The 22457-nt window shown below is 38.0% G+C and overlaps 1 protein-coding gene across 3 annotated transcripts in view; it reads right to left on the bottom strand.

The window, feature by feature from the left end:
• Positions 1 to 22457, bottom strand: part of klhl29 (kelch like family member 29) — a 253702-nt gene that overhangs the window by 43642 nt on the left and 187603 nt on the right. For all 3 annotated transcript variants that reach the window (XM_079584475.1, XM_079584477.1, XM_079584476.1), the window contains 3 exons: positions 20609 to 20805; positions 16606 to 16865; positions 1915 to 2113 (listed from right to left, as the gene is read on the bottom strand). In XM_079584475.1, the coding sequence (XP_079440601.1) occupies positions 1915 to 2113; positions 16606 to 16865; positions 20609 to 20805 (656 nt within the window). The remainder of the gene's footprint in view (positions 1 to 1914; positions 2114 to 16605; positions 16866 to 20608; positions 20806 to 22457) is intronic.

Below are 22457 nucleotides of genomic sequence, written 5' to 3'. Positions count from 1 at the left end.
TGCGCTAGATACAGTAAATCCTGTTCAAAATCATCTGATGTATAATATTAAAAAATGTTGCTTGCCTAATTAGATTCTACTTATTTATTTATTTAAAAAAAGAGCTGTTAGACTGTAGTTTAACTTCTCCAAATTATGAGTATCTTGGCTAACTACAGTTTCAGAGCTTCCCCAACTCTGACACATACATATGGTAATTATGATTTGTGTTTTGTGTGTGTGTGTGTATGTGTGTGTGTGTGTGTGTGTGTTATTGCTCATTGATCTGGGCCCGGTGGGGGAGGGCTTCAGCTCTTATACTGCAGTGGGCAGAGATCAATAAAACTCAGGGGCGAGAGAAAGAGAGCCACAGTATATCAAGATTAAATAAATGTACAGCTCACTCACGGGCTCACGCCTCGCTGAGGGAATCATGGGGGCTGGAGCGGCTGCGCGAGGAGAGCGAGAGTGATTCACAGCGCTGCAAGAGGACAGCCTTATTGAACCATAAATTAGTTTGCTTGCATTTTTACAGCAGCCTGAGATTGACTTCAGATACGGTTAGAGCCGCCACAGAGACACACAGCTATAACCACACAGATGCGGAAACGTGTGCCATTTATTGATTCAAAATTAGCAGATTTTGATACTTCAGGGAGGCAATGGCCTGTGTGGGACGCTTGGGATGCACCAAAATTTCACTGTCTATTTTGTGCAACGGGGATATGAATATGTGGTTTGATATGGAAAAGTGTCAGCTTTTAAATTCTGTCAAATCTATAACGAAATTCAAACAATAAATACGTTTAGCCACTCTTTCAAGCGAAGCGGAAGCGCGCACACACGTGACCTGATCATCTCTTCCTGTTTAATACTAGTTGTAGCACCAAATAAACATGAATGAACATCAGAAGGTATGTTGAAAGACACAGTACAACTTACTGAAATGTATAATGTCTCATATAATCGCTCAATCAATGTTTTGACAGCCTGTAAACAATATCGCATAACGTTACATTTACCTCAGGAAAGCCATTCAATATTCATGTCTGTCGTTAGTTAGCTGGAAAAATAACTCCAGAGAGGAGCATTTTGCTGAATATATATGCACTATGTTACATATTCATTATTTTATATAAGGGGGGTAACGGAACACAGATGTCATGGTTCGGTACGTTCCTCAGTTTTGGGTCCACGGTTCGATAGGAGTTCGGCAGAATAGGAAAAATGCTCACCTTAGTTTAAAGTCCAATTCTCACTAATTACTACTTATTAGTTAGTAAAGTTGTCAAGGGATGTAGAATAAGGTCATGCAGAAAAAGGCATTAATATGTGCTTTATAAATACTAATAAAGAGCTGACTGTATTCGTCGTCTGAGTGTATGCACTGAACCGTGATGTCTGTACTGTGACGGTTCGAGACGAATACATGTACCGGTAAACCCCTATTAAATATATTATATAAATATATTTTTTTTTTTGGAAAAAAACATTTGTTGGGAGATTCTGTCTCTCAAAACCCCTCCTTCCTCAGCAGAGTGATAAGATCAGTAACGATGGTATTGGTTTTTCCGTATCAATTCCAGCGCGAGTCCGCATCCTTCTGAAGTGCATGCAAAGTGGATTTTTTTTTAGCAGTTCAGAATCGATTCTTTCATGAACCATTTAATATCCATAATTATGATAAAAAAATCACATATTGTGGTATCATCTATTTCAGATGAACCTTCTCCTACACAGCTCATAAAAACGAAACTGTGATTGATCGTTTTATATCTCAGCCAGACGGCCTCTTCCTGTAAGCGGCTGGTTCTCGAGCCAGAATAAGCTGCGATGTGGGACAGACCTTATGCCGTTTAGTCAAAGTTCTGGCTACGGTAATGTGAGACGAGTGAAAGACAGATGAGAACTAGAATGTAAAAGGTTGAGTCAAACCTGCGGAGAGTCTGGGCCGCGTCCTGGGCGTCTGCATCTCCTGCCGCGCGTGAGGGAGCATGTGGTACCGCTTGGCCTCGTTCACCAGGTCTCGGCAAGCCTCGGACGATTTAATCAGCTCCTCATTGTCCACCACATTCAGCAGGTAACTGGGGTGGATGAATGGGAGTCTAACGACGGCCAGCAATTCGGATATGTGCTGTGTGAGAGAGAGAGACAGATAGAGAAGTATATCAGCATGTGAATTCAGCCTGAGCTTCTTGTCTGCCAATCGTTCCCTCGCATTACTAGTCAAAGGACTGCAATGATTCAATTCAACTGAATGATTCTTTTTTTAGTACATGAAGATTGAATATAGAAGTCCTAGATATGAAATACTTAAATGCTAATAATACAAAAAAATACCACTTCTTTGTACCTTTTTTTTTTTTTATAGAAAAGCACCATTAATTATGATAAAACTGTTGCCAATGTGAATCTTTAAAGGGGTGGTTGATTATAATTTCACTTTTCTAACTTTAGTTAGTGTGTAATGTTGCTGTTTGAGCATAAACAACATCTACAAAGTTACAACGCTCAAAGCTCAAAGCAAAGGAAGATATTTGCTTTTACTAAAAATAAATAGTTTTTTTAAGGACTACAACAAACGACTGGTAGGGACTACACGACATTCCTCCCGGGTTACTGACATCACCAACCCTAAAATTTACATAAACCCCGCCCCCGGGAATGCGATATATAGATTATCATGACAGAATATGCTAATCAATGACTAGAAGATTACTACACATAAGCTACATAAATTCATCAACTAACCATTCAGAAATGTCCTGTTGCTTCTACATGTTGTCACTTCTTCTTGAGTCTCTCCATTATTGTCTGACTCGATATTGTTTGAACATAAACATTGACATTTTCAGTGCATGTGTGTGTGAGTGTGTGAGGACACAAGTTGTTGTAGCTCCGCCCCCTGTGCTGGGAGCAGCAGCTCATTTGCATTTAAAGGGACAGACTCAAAAACTATGCGTTTTTGCTCACCCTCGAAAAGTGACAACTTTAACATGCTATATAAAAATATCTGTGGGGTATTTTGAGCTAAAACTTCATACACACTCCGGGGACATCAAAGACTTATTTTACATCTTGTGAAAAGGGCATTATACCACCCCTTTAAAAGGGGCATATCATGAAAATCTGACTTTTTAAGTCTTATGTTTAAGTGCTATATTCGGGTACCCGGTGCATCTACCAACCCACAAAACATGAAAAGTGACAACCCCAATAACTGTTTTGGTAAGCCTTTCTCTGCAAGCATGTCAAAAAAATAAGCCGATCAGATTTCGCTCGCCTTCTGACGTAGGAAGAAATCTTAATCTGCACGTTTCCACCCAGGGTGCCGCCATTTGGTTTTTGCAAGCGACAACAAAGTAACCAGTTCTAACGCAATGGCAAAGCAAAGCATGTAAACTGTTGTGTCGTTGGCTGGACAGACGAGCACAAGAACACTATTTGACCAAACAATCTCACAGCTGCCTTAAAGACTTGTTTAACAAAACTTGACTTGAATCAATGTAACTCCACAACAACTAGCCTATCCACTAACCATTCAGAAACATGAGCGTTTAAAACCTCTTCCCGAGGCTGCACTTACTAATGGTGCTTATTTCTGAGATTTTGGATGAGTGAAATTCAGGTTTGTTATTGCCGGAGTATCCGAAGCTTGTGTAAAGGATCGGCCATATTCTGAGCGAGGGCTGGGAGCAGCAGCTCATTTGCATTTAAAGGGACACACACAAAAACGGCTAATTTTTGCTCACACCCAAAAAGGGGCAAATTTGACAAGCTATAATCAATTATCTGGGGGGTATTTTGAACTGAAATTTCCCAGACACATTCTGGGGAAACCAAAGATTTATATTACATCTTGTGAAAAGGGGCATAATATGTCGCCTTTAACGTTAACGTGGTCATACAGTGTGAACAAGCTGTCAGCGTCCACACTGCTTTAAAGGCAACGGAAGCTGACTGTGTTGTCGCCTCGCGTCGGCTGCGTCTCGGCCAAAATGTTGCGCTTGAACACACCAAAAACATTAAAGGCGACTGTCAACTAGCACATGCGTTATGCACCTGCGTGTAAGGAAAATCTGTCTATATCAGCAGGTATCAATAGTCTATATTCATCATTCAAATAAGGAAACTGAATCTAGGACTGCAGATATACTAACCATAAACAAAGCAGCGCTTGCTTGCACTTGAATATCAATCATGCTATTCACTTTCTTCATTCCAGGCGATTGTTATGAAAATATTTGCACATTGGAATGCTATATATACTTGAGCAAGTCCGCGTGTTTTAGACCGAGGTAGTGTGTTTGGGGTTGCTATGGTGAGGACTATCCATGGCCAGCTTGTTTGTTTAGAGTCATCCTCAGTGGGGCTTTTGCTCACGTCAGCGTTAAACGCTGTAAACACGAGTTGACAGGGACAGCAGCCAACCCGACCCCCTCACCTCTGTGCTCACAACGCATTACATAAACGTCCATAAAATAAAACAGACACGGGCGGTGTGAACACCTGGGCTTCTGCTGTCTCTCAGAGCCAGACGTGGAGAGATTTTACCTGATCTGACCTTGACAAAGTACTCCTACTATCCATTCCTCATTAAAGGCAACATTTCATAGTGAAACTGCATATTCAATAAGAAAGGGGAAAAAAAGTAGGACGACACTTAATTTTATCTACTGGGAATTTAATGGATTGTGAAAAGTACGTAGAGGCTGAAGGTCAAAATCACCCGTGAGAGAAACTTCATGTATCCAAATGCTACGGCTTCATTTGCAAATCTATCTGTAGTTTCAATTATTGCTGTAACTTTTATTATCTTAAACTTTTAATGACTGCATTCGATATTGAAACGATTTTAGAAGGGCTGGATATATAGAGCACAGCAGAAAACCTAAAAAGCATTGAAAACATATATAATCACTACAATATCCATTATTTGATATTATTGTTGTTTAAATAAATAAATAAATAGAGTTTCTAACATTAAATTCATTTTGTATTTAAATATTGGTATATTTAACCAATAAAATAACTTTAAACAAACAAACAAACAAATAAATATCCATTGAGCTAGTTGGCTATTTATCAAAAGAAAAATATAAATGAAAATGAGAATAATAATAATAAAAAAAAACTATTGATAACCAATATAGTACCAAGATGGACATTATATCTTATAGGTCAATAATATTTTCTTATTTTATGATATTCTATATAAGTTTGAAGACATCCCAGCATTATTAACCATTGAAAACTCTCTCGACATCTCTTACCCAGCATCCCTAAGCAAAAACAGTTTATTTAGCAAACATGTTCCCCAAACAATAGAAGGCAAGATGCCAGAGTAAACCACGGCCCGAGAGAGATTTCAGAAATGTGTGCCAGCTCTCGGCACGGCCTTACACGTACTTGCCTAAAGCATCGGAGATGTGTGCCGGATCTGAACTGTCTGCTTTACCTCACTGCACTGGCAAGACGTCTGCCTTTACGGAATGTTAAATGCTCTGTGTCATAATTATGTGCATCGTTTGCATACTGATATAATAACCGGCATGCTCGCTTTAGCATATGTCCAACAGGACCACATATCGTTGAACTGTTCCATGATCCCGACTGTGAGATCAGGGATTAGGGATCCCAGTGAGGATCTGATCTAAAATAATGTCACGGCAGACGGACGCTCCCCTGGCGCCGGCCCCGTTCCCCTCCCCTCAACACACTCCTGCCAGCGGACGGGTTTAGCCGACCCAGCCAAACCGCTTTGGACTGGTTAGAGAAAATAATCACGATCTCCCGGCTCGACCCGGCCGCCGGGACCAGACGAGGGGGGATTTGAGCTCCATAAATCTGAACAACTAAACTGGTGCTCGTAGACTCCTGTCTTGTGGCGGCCGATTAAATGATAGCGGTAAAATATGCAACCCTCCAGATGAGACGAAAGAAGCGGCCGCGGCTCAGCGGTGACAGATCTCACCCGGAAGGATGAAACAGAGGAAAGAAATCACAAACTGAGATGAAACCAAGAGGAAGAATTCCACTGTGGTCCACATTGTAATGTAGGCACCAGCTTTTAAACGGGACATATACCCTGAAATCCACATATGTTGTCAATCAGAGGAAACTTCTTAAAAACATTAAATTTTTCAGGACAATGTTCATTTAGCATGTAAGTAGACCTGTGATTAAATGTTGTATTCATTAAAAATAATAATTAAACCGCACACGCACACACTTTACTAGTTTACTTTACAATTACTACATAATTACTACACACGATACTATTTTTAATGTTTTTGAAAGCCTCTTCTGGTCATAAAGCCTACATTTATTTGTTTAAAAAAAAAAACTGTTATTGTGAAATATTATTACAATTTAAAATAATGGTTTTCTCTTTGAATATACTTTAAAATATAATTTATTTCTGTGATGCAAAGCTGAATTTTCAGCATCATTACTCCAGTCTTCAGTGTCACATGATCCTTCAGAAATCATTCAAATATGAGGATTTGATACAATGTTGGAAACAGTTGTGCTGCTTAATATTTTTTTTTTGGATCCTGTGATTTTTCAGGATTCATTGATAAATAAAAAGTTTTAATATAACCGCATTTATTCAAAATATATATATATATATATTTTAACTATTTAAATCTTTACTATCACTTTTTATCACACATCCCTGCTGAATAAGTATTAATTTATTTATATTTTAATTAAATGCTGTTTTTTTTATTTTATTTTTTTTACTATTTATTCATCAAATAATCCTGAAAAATAAATATCACTGGTTATAAAAAAATATTAGGCAGCACAACTGTTTCAAACATTTATAATAATACACCATCATATCAGAATGATTTCTGAAGGATCATGTGACACTGAAGACTGGAGTAATGATGCTGAAAATACAGCTTTGCATCACAGCAATACATTATATTTTAAAGTATATTCAAAGAGAAAACCACTATTTTAAATTGTAATAATATTTCACAACATTCGTTTTTTTCTGTATTTTTAATCAAATAAATGCAGGCTTGATGACCATAAGAGACTTCTTTCAAAAATACTTATGTACTTATGTTGCCGAACTTTTGACTGGTACTGTATTTGTGTATGTGTGTGTGTGTGTGTGTGTGTGTGTGTGTGTGTTTCAACTTGTTAGGCTCAATGTTTGACTAAACATGACAGATATGTATTATATTGATAAATATAAAGTGAAAAAATATATAAAGTGTTCACTGATCTGTATAAAGTTGAAAGCCCCCAGGAATGCTCAACTATTTATTTATTCATTTCGTTTTTACAGCGAAGCAGCCGTGTTGGGCTGTTTTTACCCTCTCTGACCTCTAACCCAGCACACCACGTTATAGAAGCGCACCGTCACAATTATTCAGCCATAAACACCGGCACCGGGCGACTCACGCTAAGGGCATTATCTGCACACAGACGCTCCTCCCACACACACATCCTGTATCTCTGCCTCATTTATATTCATGTATCCAGCACCTTGTGCTTAGACTCCTTCCAATGCTAGGCTCAATTTGTCAATGAGCTTAACGACGCCAATCTCCTGTGCATTAAATCAATGCTAAAGGGATCTGACATCCTCCGCTTAAACTGGCCGCTTCGGTTGCTCCTGACAGACTTCATCAGGAGGGCGTATCAGGGTCGCATCTGGGAATCAGCGCTAATTCACACACCTCCGCTTCCCAGTGTGGGAAAAGCGGATGAGTCCCTACCCTCTCTCTGCTGTCTCGTAGAGCTATTTGTCTTCGTGTCCAGGCATGCCGCTAGCGCATTTCCCTTCTGTCATCCGGGACCTCCAGAGACAGGGGTCCTTCTATTCCTGTCATGAAATTGTCAGGTGTTGATCACCACGGGGAGGTGACGAGCCTTTGTGCTGTACGCATGAGAAGACTGGAGATCACACAATGAGCTCTCGGCAGCAGAAATATACATTAAGAAATGCATGGATTATAGATAATGGTTATGGATTATAATTGTATTAATAATATCAAAAAATGTATAAATGAACATTATCAAAAATAATACCTTTTCATGTTTTTATATTTACACACACTAAACTTTATTTACAGTATTTAAATCAAATATTTCTAGATAGAAAATCTAGATATTTTTATAAATGTCAAAAATATATCAAATAAACATTTTATTATCAAAAAGAGTATCAAATCTATCTAGATATAAATATTTTTTTTCTCCGAAAAATCTAAATATGTTTGTAATTATATATATATACACATTTTATTTTTTTCTAATACAATCTTTGTGTATTCATACAGTATATACATACATTATTAAAATGCATGCATGACTAAAATCTATAATTTTTTGAAATATTAATATTAAAAATATATGTTCTAATATATTAACATATATGTAATATATTAATATAGATCATGTACTTACCGTATATGTATTTTAAAAGTAAATGAATGCCTAAATTTCACCTGAAATGACATGCAGTTCACTTGTCCACCTCCACCAGCAGCACTTTACAAAGTTTTATGCATTGGCTTGACTCATTCAATATGCAAGAAGTATCGGCTTACTAGTGAGACACGGCACGGTATCTCACCTTCCTGTCCCAGACACAATACTTACACACCTCACCGGCCACATTAAACCTGCATGTGCAACATCAGCTCGGAAACTCTCCGACCTACGAAGACAACAGTGGTGAACGCATCAAAGCACAACACACACACACAGTGACTCTAACGTCAGGGCTAATCAGTCTGAAGGCACAATGACAGAGTGTAAGTGTGAGCCTGCAGGGGGCTGCACAGTGACAAGAAGAGCGCATGGAGCAATTCCCAATTCCAGCCGTCAGATAGGCAGCAGGAGCAGCATATGGGTGTCTATTGAGTGAGCTGACTACCTAGGCAGCATCCTAACCATCATGGAACCTCAGAAACGACTGATTTGAAACAGCAACACTGCACTTCACACGAGACTCACTGATTCCAATACAGATCTGATGATATGCTAACGGTGCAATACTCAAATCACTATACAAATACACAAAATATACAAATGCTAAGTAAAATGCAGAATACGGTCAGTATTTAACGGAAAAAAAACGTTTATTCAACAAAAGTTTTTTTGGGGGGATTTTTTGGGGATTTTTTTCCACTGTGCGTGTTGCAATGCATTATGGATTTGCTTTCTTCGTGAAGGGATACACTGCAAAAAAAAAACATTTTTCATGTACTTCATTTCCAGTACAATTTTTTTTTTTTTTAAATCAAGATACAATTACTTGAGAAGCAAAACGACATACGATAACATGTCTTGCTTTCTGGAAAATGCATAAAAAAATATATTCTTACTCAGTATTTTTGTCTCATTTTTTATCTAAACATCAAGATACATTTACTAGAGGAGAAAATTACTTAAAGGAACACTCCACTTTTTTTGGAAAACGGTAGACTGGACAGCACAGTTCCTTGATTATTACGCAGGAATGAGAGTATAGTTCCTAGTCATTTGGCCTAGAAAATAGTACACACTTAGTACACATTGTAACTACAGAAAAGTTTTAAGTATTAAATAGGAAAAATATCGAAACTCTTTGGTCATTTTTTGAGAGAGATGCTAACGGTCTAATTAGATTCAATTATCTATGCTAAGCTATGCTAAAAGTGCTACCACCAGACCCGGATATCGGCTGAATGGATTCGAAAACGGTAAAACTCGACTGTTTAACTCTAGGCGAGTTGGAAAATGAGCCTATTTCCAAAAAAAAGTCTAGTTTTCGAAAAAGTGGCTAAAATGTATTGACTTTGTGTAGACAAGAAAAAACGTCTGCCAATGGGCTAAGAAAAATTAATTAAAATTAAAGGGAAAAACTTTTTTTTTTCTTTGCAGTGTACACAGAATCGGTCCAAAACAAGTTATCTTATGAGGCGTTTTTTTTTTTGTTACAAAAGCCTTTCAGTCGAGAGCTCAGAGACAATATCTTAAAAGACTGTCTCTGTAGGCAGCTCAGGTTTAGGAACAGAGCAAATGTGTGTGAGAGGCCTCATGTTGTTTTTATGCAGAAGATATCGAGTGTGGAGAAGCTTTATTTAGTCTCCCTTAAATATAACATCAGCCAGGAAGAAAGAAATGAGCCACTGAAATATTCTCTCACACACAAGACAGAGGAGTTCAGCTGGGGGGTGTCCTCTCCTAAGAGAAACAGTGGTGAAGGGAGGGAAGAGTCTGTGCGCACTGAAGCGAGATTCAGTTGGCCTTATGTCTGGCTTACAGCTTTTGAAAGAGTGAACACAACAGAGTTATACGCACAGGAACCGAACCTGACTAACCGTCTCAATGAAGCTCAACAGTGACAGGCCGTTTTTTCAGCAGTCTTGGTTCGTCAGTTATTTTTCTCTTTTTCACATTTCAAAAATGCCTTCAATAAATAGTTCTAAGACATTAACCAATCCAACCAGCTCTGAGAGGAATAACAACATCTTATCCAAAGCAAATCAGAAAAAAAGAGCTCTAAACTAATGAACTTTCCCATTAAGCATTGGAATCAAATGAATAAAAAAAAAAAAAAACGAAACCGTGTAAACCCTGCAAACAGAAATATGTTCCAAGAATGTTTTGCTAATGTTCCTATTAAGTTATGAAAATGTAATTTCTGAATGTTCTCTCAACATTCAAAACATCCATTAAAAATAAAAGTAAAATTATAATTGTTTTGGTTATATCATAAATCGTGATTAACCGATTTGACCGCAGTAATATATATACATACATGTCTATATATATATATATATATATATATATATATATATACACACACACACATACACACAAAATGTGTGTGTCTGTGTATATACATACACATATATATACAGTATACACACAAACACAGAGACATATATATACACAGACATATAATATATATAATAATATATATATGTACACACACATATTATGTAAACACAAACTTATGTTAGATGTGAACTTGAAGAATATATTTTTAAACTGATTCATTTATATATGAATCGTCCACCTTATTCACTAAAATGAATAAATCTTCCCAGTATAAAAATAATGAGAATTTAGCAGAGCATGTTTGATTATTGGCTAATGTCTTTGCATTGTAAACTCTACATAGTAGATCAAACTCTTTCCACAGGGCCAGAAAGATCCATTTTTTTTATGATGTGAAATTAAGCACTCGTATATTTAATATCCATAATATAAAAATACTAAGACTAATAACCAGCCTGCACATTTTATCTGCAAACGATAATAAACTCATGCACTTCACTGCTATATATTACTATACTAACAGTTCTAATTGAGACTAAATTGTTATTTCGAATTGTTAATAATCCAGTCTGCATGTCTTTATACTCCGACTGAATGAGGGGTGAGATTGAAGTCCTCAGTAACATCTGCAAATTCAACAAGTTCTGATCTCATTAAAAGGCTGAAATGGGAAGATTCTCCTCTGCCCTCAAGTCAAACATGACCCCGGCAACTAATGAGTGCTGTCTGCCAGGACAGAGCATCAACGCTGGTACATCCATTGTTATTTTCTGACTGCTGAATTAGATCTCCCTGCCGAGGGTGAATGCAGATTGCCCCCATGTGCAAAAACCATCATTAAGCATTCTTTTCAGCTGCATATTAGTTCTCTCCTCAAAGGAGATGCAATTAATCAACCTTCTTTGTCAGGCGGCCTCACCGTTCGGTCATGATAAAGCGTGGTATGAAATCGTCCAGGGCGTTTCTCTAATGGCTCCGCTGCACGGGACTTGGCGGGAGGGGAGGTGTCTGTAATTGAAAGCATGCGGGTCGGACTCTGGACGTGCCGTGGAGGAGGCGGAAAGGGTCTGGCGTTTTTGACTCGTGCTCGGCAGGGCAGGGGCCTGATCTTTAGCGCCTCCAGTGCCGTGCTGTTAGCAATCTCGGGAAGTTTAGTCAGCGTTTGAGTGACGGAGTCACTGCTGCTCGGTCCCGGCAGGTGAACGCATGGCACTGAGAGTGAGGTTTATCAAAGCCATTGCCACATTCTGATTTTTGTGCTTGCACATGCTATTTGAGTGACTGGTGGCAGTCAGACTATGAAGCTCGCTTTTTCTTTTGAACAAAGTAATCTTAGCCTACAATAGGGGTGTCCAGTTCTGCTCCTGGAGGACCACTGTCCTGCAAAGTTTAGCTCCAGACTCAATTAAACACACCTGAACCAGCTTATCAAGATTCTACTTGTGTAATCAGTCCAACTTGACCCGCTCCGAGCGGGATTCGAACCGGTGTCTCCAGCGTGTGAGGTGGGCACGCTAACAAGGGCGCTAAAGACCGCAGCGTTAACGCACCTTTTGAGTAGTGAAGTTAACACGCACAGCTCTTACTGGCCTCCGTTCGTTTATCTCACCCCCCTAAACCTCACTCGCATCCGGGTCACGGCACCAAATTAAACAGGACCTACTCGACTCGCTCCGAGCAGGACTCGAACCGGCGTGGGAGGCGGGCACACTAACAAGAAAGCTAAAGACCGCAGCTGTTAGCATCAGTTGCTAGCACACCTTTTGACGCCAGGGGAGTGAGGTTTACACGCACAGCTCTTACTGGCCTACATCAGTTACACTAAGCATACTAGAAACTTCCAGGAGGTTTCTAGTATGGAAACTTCCAGGAAACTTCAATGAGCTTGGACACCCCTGGCCTACAGTATCAGATTGTCCAAAGCAAATTTGACGCAAAGGGCAAAACAGTAGAGTCAGGACATACACGTTGCAATTGGGGCTTCAAAAGAGGAAGAACATAAGAACAATGAGAAAAGTGGTGGGGGCACATTATATAAACTTTATCAGTCTGGCTCAAGAATATTAAGTAGTTGATGTAATATCTGCCCAGTAATTGTAATTTGCTGATAGCAATCAGATTGTCGTAATTAACTGATTCACAGGAAAGTCAGGACTCAAAATGTGTGACTCGTATGTTCAATAGAGCGCAACCGCCGTTACTGCTCACTTTTTAAGCCACTTTGGATCAAGAAGTAAAGTAATATAAAATAAAGTATGAGGCATAGCCTTTGGTTCTTTCCTGGTCTTGATCCCCTCTCTACACTCCAATTGTTTCCAATCTCTTTTCCTACTGTCCAGTGAAGGTGAAAAAAATCCTCCCAAAAATGTCCCACACACACAATTTTTTTTAATTCTCATTCATGTTCCCATAGGGATTTAAAAAAAAACCCTCTGAGATTAATCACCATTGCAAGCTTTATTTAAATATATATATATATATATAATCTGTTGATTATAAATATAGAAACAATATATCAATAGGAGGCAAAATAAACATTGAGTAATCAAATATATACAAATATGCACTGCAATTCACAAGTTTAAGTTAGGTTAGATTTTTAAATGATTTTGAAGGAAGTCTCTTCTGCTTTTATTTGATCAAAAATGAAGTAAATAATACTGTATTATTACTACAATTTAAAATAAATGTTTTCTATTTGTGAATGTCCACCGCTGTTCACCGTAAATCAAGACAATTTTTTTTTTAAATCCACTAAAAGTTCTTGACTTAATAACTTAACACCTTTAATCAGGATTAATATATATTTATACACCTAAATATGTCTGTCTAAAAGAATGAAGAATGATGTATGCAAGAATGCATATATCATTAATTGATAAGACCACGTTCTTGTTTCTATGAGAAGTGGTTGAATTTAATTTTAAGATAAAGACATGCTATCTGTCACAGCAGTTTGTATGTTCAAATCTTAATATCATCCATATTAACAGGTTAATAGATGTTTACTCCAGGAGTATATGAGGGCCAAAAGTCTGTCTGCTTGAGAACAGATCTGTGCGTTCTGAATGCTTCAGTAAACCCGGCTGATCCTTCTCATTCATTAGACAAGTGTTCAAACTCACGGCTAAACACTGACTACTTCTTTCATACCTCTGAATGACATATCTTTCTCAATCCAATTTCTTCCCACAGTTTCTCATACACTAATCCAGATCACGTGACACCATTAATCACCCAGTCCATCTAGACGTATGACTACTGGACCAAGGACAAAAGAAAGATCATTTACTAACATTAGGACAGGCTGATCGTTCACATCTTATGCAGGAGCTCGGCGCCGGTCCCAGGTGTGCTGTAAGAAGCTCTATTTTAAGCTCGGCTCTTTCCCCAGCGGCTCGCGCGGGCCCTTGTGTTACAAGCACATAAAAAGCATGTTGACTCACTGTAATAAACTAATGCAAATTGTGCAGCGGCGTGAAGGATTGCACAATAAAGATCCATACATCACTGCGCATGGAGGTCTGGCGGCTGTACACAGCGCAACGCGCCGCCCACTAATTCACCACTAATTTACCGTGAAACATAAAAGTTGTTATTTTTTCATTATCTATAGTTTCGGCCAAAAACGATTCCCATCTCTCGTCCATCTCAGACCACCGGAGCGTGTTTGTAGAGCTCCACGAACAAACGTTTGCTCAGAGCAACAACAAACATTTGCCTTTGCGTTTGTGCATCGACTGTGACAATTGGAGCTGATATATCCTTAGGAAATGTCAGCGGATTCAATCAAAACGCTTCCATCGGGGTCTGGAAAGGGGTGAAATTCAGTAAGAGAGAGAGACAGTGAGAAAGATTGTAAAAAATGCATCCGCGGCCCAATGTTCCAGAGTTGTTTATGACGTGTGCGCAGTCGCGGGGCGTTTTATAGCGGAGAGAAACTTGTGGTGGTGCATGAGTTTTTTTTTAAGCAGGAGCACTGTCACACATGGCTCATCCATTTCAGACAGTCTCAGCACCCCATCAGTACTCCAAAGGGTCTAATGTCATGCCACACGGCCCCTGAATATCTGATCCCGGCCGATGGCTCCTGCACGCTTCTTTGCTTCACACTCTCTTATTTATGTTTGCTGCGGATGGCCTGAATGTATTCTTCAGGGTAGCAGAAATAGAAGTGCAAGGACAGCAAAATGGTGTTGACCTCTTGTTCTCGGGGTTCCGGGAAGCCAAAACTTCTTCAATGTGGAGAGAGATTTGAGAAAGCCCTATTGAATTGTCTAGCCCACCGCAGACAGGTCTTTTGATCCATAAAGAAACAAAGGCACTTCAGGGGGCCTGAACCCTTGGTGTGTCTCAACAAAAAAAAAGGGGAAAAATTCAGCTTTCACACAGAACTACAAAACAGAGAGAAGTCACAGTGCTAAGTTTTAATTCTCAATGTGAACAACTGACAGTAAAAACGTATAAAGTTCAGACTTGGTGAATTTATCAGACCTTTTTTTTTAAACACTCAATATCTGTATGCTGGGTCAGAAATAGATTTGATGGGCACTTATAACAGCAGGTAGTTTTTTATCAGACTACACTGGTCATGTTGAATGGTTTTGATTCACTGAAAAAAGACATTAATTTTGGGAATCGGGCTGCATTGATCACTCTGTATATTTTTTATTTATTAACTAAAAACATTTAAGTTTAAGAGCCATTTCTTCAGGAATCAGACTGCACAGTTTGTGCCATTCATTTTTGATTCATTAAAAAGAATCAGCTCATAAGAGTCAGTCATTCAGGAACTGGACTATATTGGTCACTGTATATTTTTAATTTATGCATTAAAAAAACAGGCTAATAACAGTAATTCGCTCAGGAATCAGACTGGTCACGCTGTTTTCTGATTAATATTTCTGATTAATTCAATAAAAGGGTTTATTTTTAAATCATTAGTTCAGAAACCAGACTATGGAGCTTCACTATATGATTTTGATTCACTAAAAAGAATAGGCACGTAAGAATCAATCGTTCGGGAATCAAACTACATTGGTCATACTGAATGCTTTTGATTGATTCACTACAAATGGCTCAAAAGAATCAGTTGTTTGGGAATCAGATTACATTGGTTGTGCTTTATGTTTTTGATTCGCACAAACGCATTTGTTTGGTCATCAAACTATACAGTCTGCTCAGTGTGTTTTTGATTGATTCACTAAAAAGAATCAGCTCTTAAGAATAATTTATTCAAGAACTGCACTACACTGGTTGTGCTCGGTTTTTTTAATTTACTAAAAAGTACCAGCCCATAAGACACTTTTTGCTTCACCATAAAAGAACAAGCTCATAAGACTCATTCGTACAGGAATTGTATGTTCTATGGGTTTGGAAAGACACAAAAGTGAGTAAATAATGACAGATTTTTTCATTGATGGAATTTTAATTTGGTTGAAAGCCAAACGCATCAAAGTTTTTTATCAAACCTTTTTAAAAGTGACATGTGAAGGCCAAGTATAGTAACCCATTCACGGAATTTATCCTCTGCATTTAACCCATCCAAGTTAGTGCACATACATTAGGACCAGTGAGTAGTGAACACACATACACTACAAACCGTGGACACACATTCGGAGCAGTGGGCAGACTTTTTTTTTTGCTCTGGGACAAAAAATCAAACCCCGATCCTTCGGGTTACACAAGTCTGACTCTCTAACCATTAGGCCACGACTCCACCAAACAGTGGAGGACAAAAGGTAGTTTTACAGCACCCACACTACTTTAATAAGTAGCTTGTCAAGTTACAGATTTGAAATGACTTCACACACACATATGTGAACATCTTACCTGCACTCTACATACTGGGTCCTTCTTGATCCACTTGATGACGGTCTCATAAACCAGCTCCTCTGCCTTGGTGTTCAGGCTGTCATTGGACAGGTAGTTGACCAGGTCTTCTTTGGAGACGCTGAGGATCTCGTCTTGTCCCGCCACGTCAGGGAAGTTCTGCAGGGCGAAGGCCTTGGCCATGTTGTGTAGCTCCGTGCAGCACATGGCCTCAGCCATGGCCAGAACCCCCAGGCAGTTTGCTGCAGTCAGCTGCTTTTCTGAAGAAGAGAACAAGAGAGGCGCTCACATCCATAAAAGATCACAGCACAGAGGGGATGAGGGCTCTAGCATAGCTATCTGTGCTGTATATCTCGAGGCTCCAGAAAGGGGCCCCTGCTTAAGGCATTCCGGAGACGAACAACAGAACAAATCAATCGAGCTCAGTGCAGCGGGTTGGGACGATGTCCTACGGATTAGAAGGCAAGGTGAAGCTCATCTTTAGTCCCGCTGAGTCACGTCTTAAAGTATTTGACCAAGCGGGTGCAAAGGTCCATGTTTTAAACAAGGCAAGTGTGTTTTTGTAAGTGGAGAGCCCTACTTTACACCGCAAGAGCAGAATATGAGTCTGACACTTGTGCCGTGGTGAATGAATCTAAGTCTGGATTGCCAAGTCTGAGTGTTTTCTTAAGAGACTCTTTCAAATTCAAATTTGAAAAGAATAATTAAAGCTGCAGTCTGTGACTCTAGCGGTTAATAAACTGAACTGCATGCGTCTTGTGAAAGAACATTGTAGCCTGAGCCCCTTCTCTCTGTTTATGTCTATGAGAGTCACGCAGGTACTGGGATACTCCGCAGTGGTGCGACCCGTACCTGTCTAAAATAGCCAGGGTATAAACACTTATTATAGGTGTACTGTAGTGATTCAGGATAAGAAAAAAAAAAAAACATGGTTTGGAAAATGGAAAATATACATTTTGTACATTTGAAGAAAACAAATTAAGGACTGCAGCTTTCAAAAAAAGTTAAATTACAAGTTTGCGCTGAAATATTAAATGTAAGATTAATTATGATAAAAAATAGTGTGCCTATATAAAGAAAGAAAAAAAGAAAGAAAGAAAGAACATATTTGTACATTTCTAAATTTTACATTAAAAGTAAAAGTACAAGTATAATACTATACAACTGGTTTACATTTTTGTACATTTTTGTACATAATTCATATTTGTACATTCTAAATTTTACATTAAAAGTAAAAGTACAAGTATAATACTATACAACTGGTTTACATTTTTGTACATTTTTGTACATAATTCATATTTGTACATTTCTAAATTTAACATTAAAAGTAAACGTACAAGTATAATATTATAAAACTGGTTTAAATTGTAATATTTGTAATACATTTTTTTACTGTATTTTTGATCATGAGCATAAGAGACTTTCAAAAACATTTAAAAAGCTAACAGACCCCAAACTTAATCATATTAGTAAACTGCTTTAACAAAATCAAAATTTAGCACTTTTTACTGTACCAATATTTGTATGAACCATTGAACTAGGCATTTAGGACAATGCACACTGACATCAGTTCATTTCGCGGCACGGTTTCTCGGCCCCCACAGACTTAAATTCGTTAAAGAGGACACAAGGCCTTGAGATATGACATACTGCCCTAACAAAAGCCACATTTTTAAGAGTTTTTTACAGTAACAATCTTTTTTTATGGACCCTGGAATTAGGCAAATAGGGCAACGTACACAGACATATTGTTCCATCAGCCCATTTCACGGCGCGGGTTCTTGGTCGCCACAGAGGACGCATTAAAGTGGACATTAGGTCTTGATAATGCTCTAACGAAAGCCGAATTTTGAGCAAAAAATCTCTCTATTAATTAAAGCACATCCATGCTCCCGTTTTTTACTAGTAAGTAGTAAGATGGCAGAAAAGGTTATCAACAAATTGTAACGCATGAGCACGAAAAAAAATTTTTGTGTGTGCACGTGAACATTTATTGTGTGCATGTAATAGTTTCTCGCGAGCATATCAATTGCACATTTTAAATAAATAAAAAAAATATAAAGTTATTTTAAAAAGTATGAAAGAAAATAATATTTTATCTAATTGTTAATTTTTTTTTAAAAATAACTGAAATTGAAACTTGTGCTTGGTTTGTCTCTGTCGACAAGAGAATAGAATGAACAGATGCAACCTGATTCAGATAAACAGAATAAATGTGGACGACATGAAACCACAGTGACATGACATCGGTGTGACTGTGCAGGTCTTACGCAACCCAATTTGTCTCCAAAATAAAACATAAGAGTACAAATTGTTGTAAAAATGGTTCAGTGAGCGTCTGGTGGAGGCAGATGGGCTTTTATTATGTCTGTGTGTTTTGGAGGCAGGCCTGCAGCGTGCCATCACCAATAAGCCAAACGGGCCACTCGTCTTCTTCCACTCCCGGAGGAAGGAAAAATGATTTTTTTTTAGGTGAGGTTTCTGCCAGAGGCCATAAATGGCGTGCCGCAGAGACAGACCGCAGAGCGAGGCTTATGCCCGGCCTGGCATGAGTGTATAGACACGCTCTGAAGTTTCTGAGTCAACGGTGCTGTGTGTGGCATTACAAACAGCAGCGCCCCGCACTAACACACCTCACTACCAATATCATATCAGCTGATCTAAACCGATTTTAAAACACGCTCTGGTAATAATATGCGGTATACGGACCGTATAGTTCGGCATTGAGATATATTTCCAAACCTGTGCTCCCCTTATTTCAACACTCCCCGCTGGACTTAATCAATTGTTTTGTACTTTAGTAACTTTGACATGCAATAAAACTTTTTTTTGCCCAAAGGCACAAACCAATCTTCGACCTGTTGTTCTTGAATGCATTACGCTGACTTTCATTTTTCGGGGTCTTACAGACACTTCCAAATACTCGACCATTTCTGCAGACTCGAAAGAAACAAATCAATTAGTGAACTTAATGCCGGATCAAATGACCGTTTAAAACAAAAGTGTGTCTTTGTCCGCATTCTTAAAATGTGCAGTATATCAATGGCAGCACAAATCTCGACTCTTTCATTAGTTAACATTCGCTGAACCACTTCTGAGCTTCCACTAGCATTATATAAGAGTGTTTCTTCAACTAAGAGCACTTTCATGTGATTTTTATGACATCTAACAGATTTCAACATTTGTTTTCTTTTGTTACAAAGAAAGTCACAATAAACCCATCTGGAAAACTTTTTCACCATGTCTTCATTATTTATTTTTGTTCAAATCCCTTTTCCCTAACTTTCATCCTTTAAATAGATTTTAAGACTGAAAGTCTGATAAGGGAAAACAATAAATAATAAAACAAATATATAGTATATGATAAAACTTACAAACTATTTCATTACTGATTGTGTGAAAAAAACAATGTTTTTCAGGATTCTTCGATGAAGGAAAGTTCAAAAGAATTTTGAGAATATAATTTTTTACAATTGAATGCATTTTTGCTTAAATCTCACAGACTCCAAAGTTGTTAGCAGCATTAGTGTCAATCAAATCCAATCGAATCTGTAATTTTGTACAATTATTTAATAATTTAGGATACATAAAACGTTAGCTATCGAATTTGAGTCAGACATTTTATCCTATTCATTGTTAGAGGACAAATTACACAAATTGGAGTGCAAATGACCCGTTTAAGAGAGTTCACAGTGAAGAAACTATACTTTCTCCGTCTATACTCATACTTTCTCTGCCTAAATTGTTCCTCATCTCCTGCCAGAGCTTTCCTCACTCTGATGGTCACATCGGGCGCCTACATGCCATCTGAACTCCCTCCATATTTGGTATTGATCGCAATAATCAGTGCTGGATGAGATTGAGACATTGGGTTTGACATTTCAATGCAATTGTTCTCTGACCTTTATCCGAATGAACGAATACATCATCCTGCAGAAAGAGAGAAACGTCGCTTGTCCATGACTTCGTCTGATGGATGTTGGGATCGTTTTGAGTTACGTACCTAAGAAAGACACGCAGACTTTGCAGAAGGTGTTGAACTGGAACTTGTTGGCGGCCTCCAGCAGGGTTTTGGCGTTGGCCGAGTGGATGACCAGCGAGCCGGTGTAGACGAACTCCAGCAGCAGCTCCAGCACATCTGCACCAATGTTAGTCATCTTCAGCTCCAGCTTCTCTCCAGTCCCCGTCTCTCTAGACGACCTGGCGACACACACGCACGCAAACGTACACCAAACACACAAACACAGAGGTCGTGACCTAAAGGAAAGCCTTATGGCATACCCAAAATCCATTACAGGATGATTCTATGCAACGGCTGCCTTTTCCAGTTTGATAAAGTTATTTTTAAAGGGATAGTTCACCCAAAAATTTAAATTATCCCATAATTCACTCACCCGCAAGCCATACTATAGGTGTATATGAAATTCTTTTTTCAGACGAACACAATCAGAGTTATATTATAAAATATGATGGGTCGTCCCAGCTTTATAATGGGAGTAGAGCCTGAGTTTTTGAAGCTCCAAAAAGCACACCCATATTCATAAATTTCTAATTTTATAAACTGGGTTATAATCACTGGCTTCCGGTAACAGCCGTATGTGAGTCTAGTTCCGGCGGAAGAGTGACCTCTGACCCGACACATGACGTAGGATGTACAGTAGGAGTAGCGTAAGTTTAGGTGAAAGTGGTTCAAACAAATAGAGCTGGGCAACAAACTCAAGTTCAAGCTCCTCCCACATTTATCTTCAAAAATCTTGTTTTAGACTTAGTTTTGCTCTATCCTCTGCGCTTCAGAGTTCGTAAATACGTCATGCGTCGGATCACTCTCCCACCAGAACTCGACTCGCCAGTGATTATAGTTTATAAAGTTCTAAATATGGATATTTTTCTTCAGAAGGCATTTATTAACCCACTGGAGCGTATGGAATACTTTTATGATTGATGGATGCACTTTTTGGAACTTCAAAATCTCAGTCTCTATTCACTCCCATTATAAAACTTGGAAGAGCGAGGACATTTTTTTAATATAACCTACTGTGTTTGGCTGAAAGAAGAAAGTCATGTACACCTAGGATGGCTTGAGGGTGTGTCAATTATAAGATCATTTTCATTTTTGGGTGAACTGTCCCTTTAAAGCAAGTGTCTTTAGATTTTAAACATTATATCAGATATATAACGTGTTCAAGTGTGAATAAATCTCAGGGCAAATTAATACATTTTAATATATTTTGGTGGGTTAAAGGGATAGTTCACCCTAAAATGAAAATTAAGTCATCATTTACTCACCCTGCTGTTTTTCTAATGCATTCTTTTTCGGAATACAAAAGGAGATTTTTTTTTTATCTTAAATTAAAATATGACAAATTTATATAATATATAATATTTATATACTTTTAAATAAATAATTATTCAAATAAAATGTTTAAATAATAATTCATGTTTATAAAATAAAAGTATGATTTAAAATATAATTATAGACATTTATCAATATATATTATTTATAAATTATTTTGTTTAGATTTCATTTATTATCTTAAATAAATAAGATAAGTTAAAAGAGGAAAAATATGGTTAAAAAATTTAGTAAAACCAACTTTTTAGTACTACACTATCAACTAAAATATTACACAGAATAAAGACAAATTGTAAAAAAAAATTGGATTGGACATCAAAATGTGAATGTTATATAGAGAGTAGAAAAATGGCATTCTCAAGACACAAAAAAAAGATAAAAAATACAAAACTCTCTATTAACACAGTAAAAGTTGGCACTAGTTATGCATTGTGTATCTTTTTTCTTTTCTTTTGTACATAAAAGGCATCCGTTTTGTAGAACGACCCTACAGGAAAAG

The sequence above is a fragment of the Phoxinus phoxinus genome, assembly GCF_949152265.1.
Source record: "Phoxinus phoxinus genome assembly, chromosome: 16".
Classification (NCBI taxonomy): domain Eukaryota; kingdom Metazoa; phylum Chordata; class Actinopteri; order Cypriniformes; family Leuciscidae; genus Phoxinus; species Phoxinus phoxinus.
The sequence above is the reverse complement of the archived record's forward strand: the minus strand, read 5'-3'. Positions and strand labels throughout refer to the sequence as shown.